At 44.4% G+C, this 1,470-nt stretch overlaps 1 protein-coding gene across 1 annotated transcript in view; it reads left to right on the top strand.

The window, feature by feature from the left end:
• Positions 1-210: 210 nt before the first annotated feature.
• Positions 211-1,470, top strand: part of DHRS3 (dehydrogenase/reductase (SDR family) member 3) — a gene marked incomplete at its 5' end in the record, with an annotated part of 4,936 nt that continues 3,676 nt past the window's right edge. The window contains 2 exons of the mRNA XM_008941488.1: positions 211-354; positions 674-793. Coding sequence (XP_008939736.1) covers positions 211-354; positions 674-793 — 264 coding nt within the window. The remainder of the gene's footprint in view (positions 355-673; positions 794-1,470) is intronic.

The following is a 1,470-nucleotide window of genomic DNA, read 5'->3' as shown; positions in this document are numbered from 1 at the left end:
GAGTATCAGGATGGGATACAGCTACCACAGCCATGTAATAGAAAATCATCATTAGTCTTAAATGAAGCAATGCAACAGGCACTGGTGTGATGTGTGGCAGTGAACACACATCAAAGGTACTCACCAAACTGGTGAAGTCAGAAGCATGTTTTAATTATTTTAGATTTGAAGCAGAAGCAACGTGACTCTAACAAAAGTTTCTTGCTGCAGATCATCCTGTGGGGTCGCACTGAGAAATGCCTGAAGGAGACCACGGAGGAGATCAGGCTGATGGGGACAGAGTGCCACTACTTCGTGTGTGACGTGGGCAATCGGGAGGAGGTGTACCGGCAGGCCAAGGCCGTGCGCGAGAAGGTCGGTGCCGGGGCCAGCGCGGGGGCACAGCCTGGGCACAGCTCCTGCTGGATGAGGAAAGAAATACTTAGAAATAATAAAATCATAAATAAAATAATAGAAAAAAGGGGAACAAGAAGTGTGGCCATCCAGATTACGCTGTGCAAAGTCTGGCTATCTATCTGGAGTGGTCCAGAAGGATTACAAGGGCTCTAGGGAAGAACATCAAATGCTATGAAAATAGTGATGTATTGAGGCAGGTCTGGGTGCTCAGCTATAAGGGTGACTGCTCACTCGTGAGGAGATGCTAGTTGTGACAAGCCATTTGGTTTATCTGCAGGTGGGTGATATCACTATCCTGGTGAACAACGCTGCCGTGGTCCATGGTAAGAGCCTGATGGACAGTGATGATGATGCACTGCTGAAATCCCAACATATAAACACCCTGGGACAGTTCTGGGTAAGAGAAGCTCTTGTGTCACATGCATTCGGAGCTGGGAATGAGAGTGACAGATCACAGCTGGGAAACACTTGTCTGCTGCTAGGTCTTTCTCAGTGACGTTGGTAAAATCAGTCTGACATGAAAAGCAGACAGAAAAAAAACAATGTGAAGGGCAAAGGCCAGAGGAAAGAAGTGTAAAACAACTTTAATTTTTCCAGTAGTAGCACAGTGTTCGATGGTCCTCAATCCCCATTCTGTGATTTCCAGTCAAACATTTGATTTCTTTGGAGAAATCTTGAGCTTGCAGAGTGTACAGAACATCAGAAGGGCAGGAGAGTACCTTGCTCAGAGAAGGAAGCTAGTGTGAAACTCATTCTATTCTGAATGAGATTATAATAATAAAAAAAGAGCTTCTTGTGATTTCATCACTTTGTTGAAGACTTTATCCTCTACAAGTTCTTAAACAGACAAAGCATGGCCTTTATCTGCATGCTTATGTGCTAGGAGAGATTTCGTTTTGTTTCTACACACACTTTGCCCAGTTAGAATCTTTCAGGAGATGACAAAGACACGAGATGCTCTCCCACTCCTTTCCTAGCACAATGAACAGCACAGCTTGGCTTGATGTCTCTCTGTCACCTGATTTTTTTCAGTAACTGTTGTTTTTGTTGTATTTCTGCTGAGCAAACCTTTTT

The sequence above is a fragment of the Merops nubicus genome, unplaced genomic scaffold (genome assembly GCF_000691845.1).
Source record: "Merops nubicus isolate BGI_N331 unplaced genomic scaffold, ASM69184v1 scaffold35865, whole genome shotgun sequence".
Lineage (NCBI taxonomy): Eukaryota > Metazoa > Chordata > Aves > Coraciiformes > Meropidae > Merops > Merops nubicus.
Note: the sequence above shows the minus strand (reverse complement) of the source record. Positions and strands in the feature narration are given on the sequence as shown.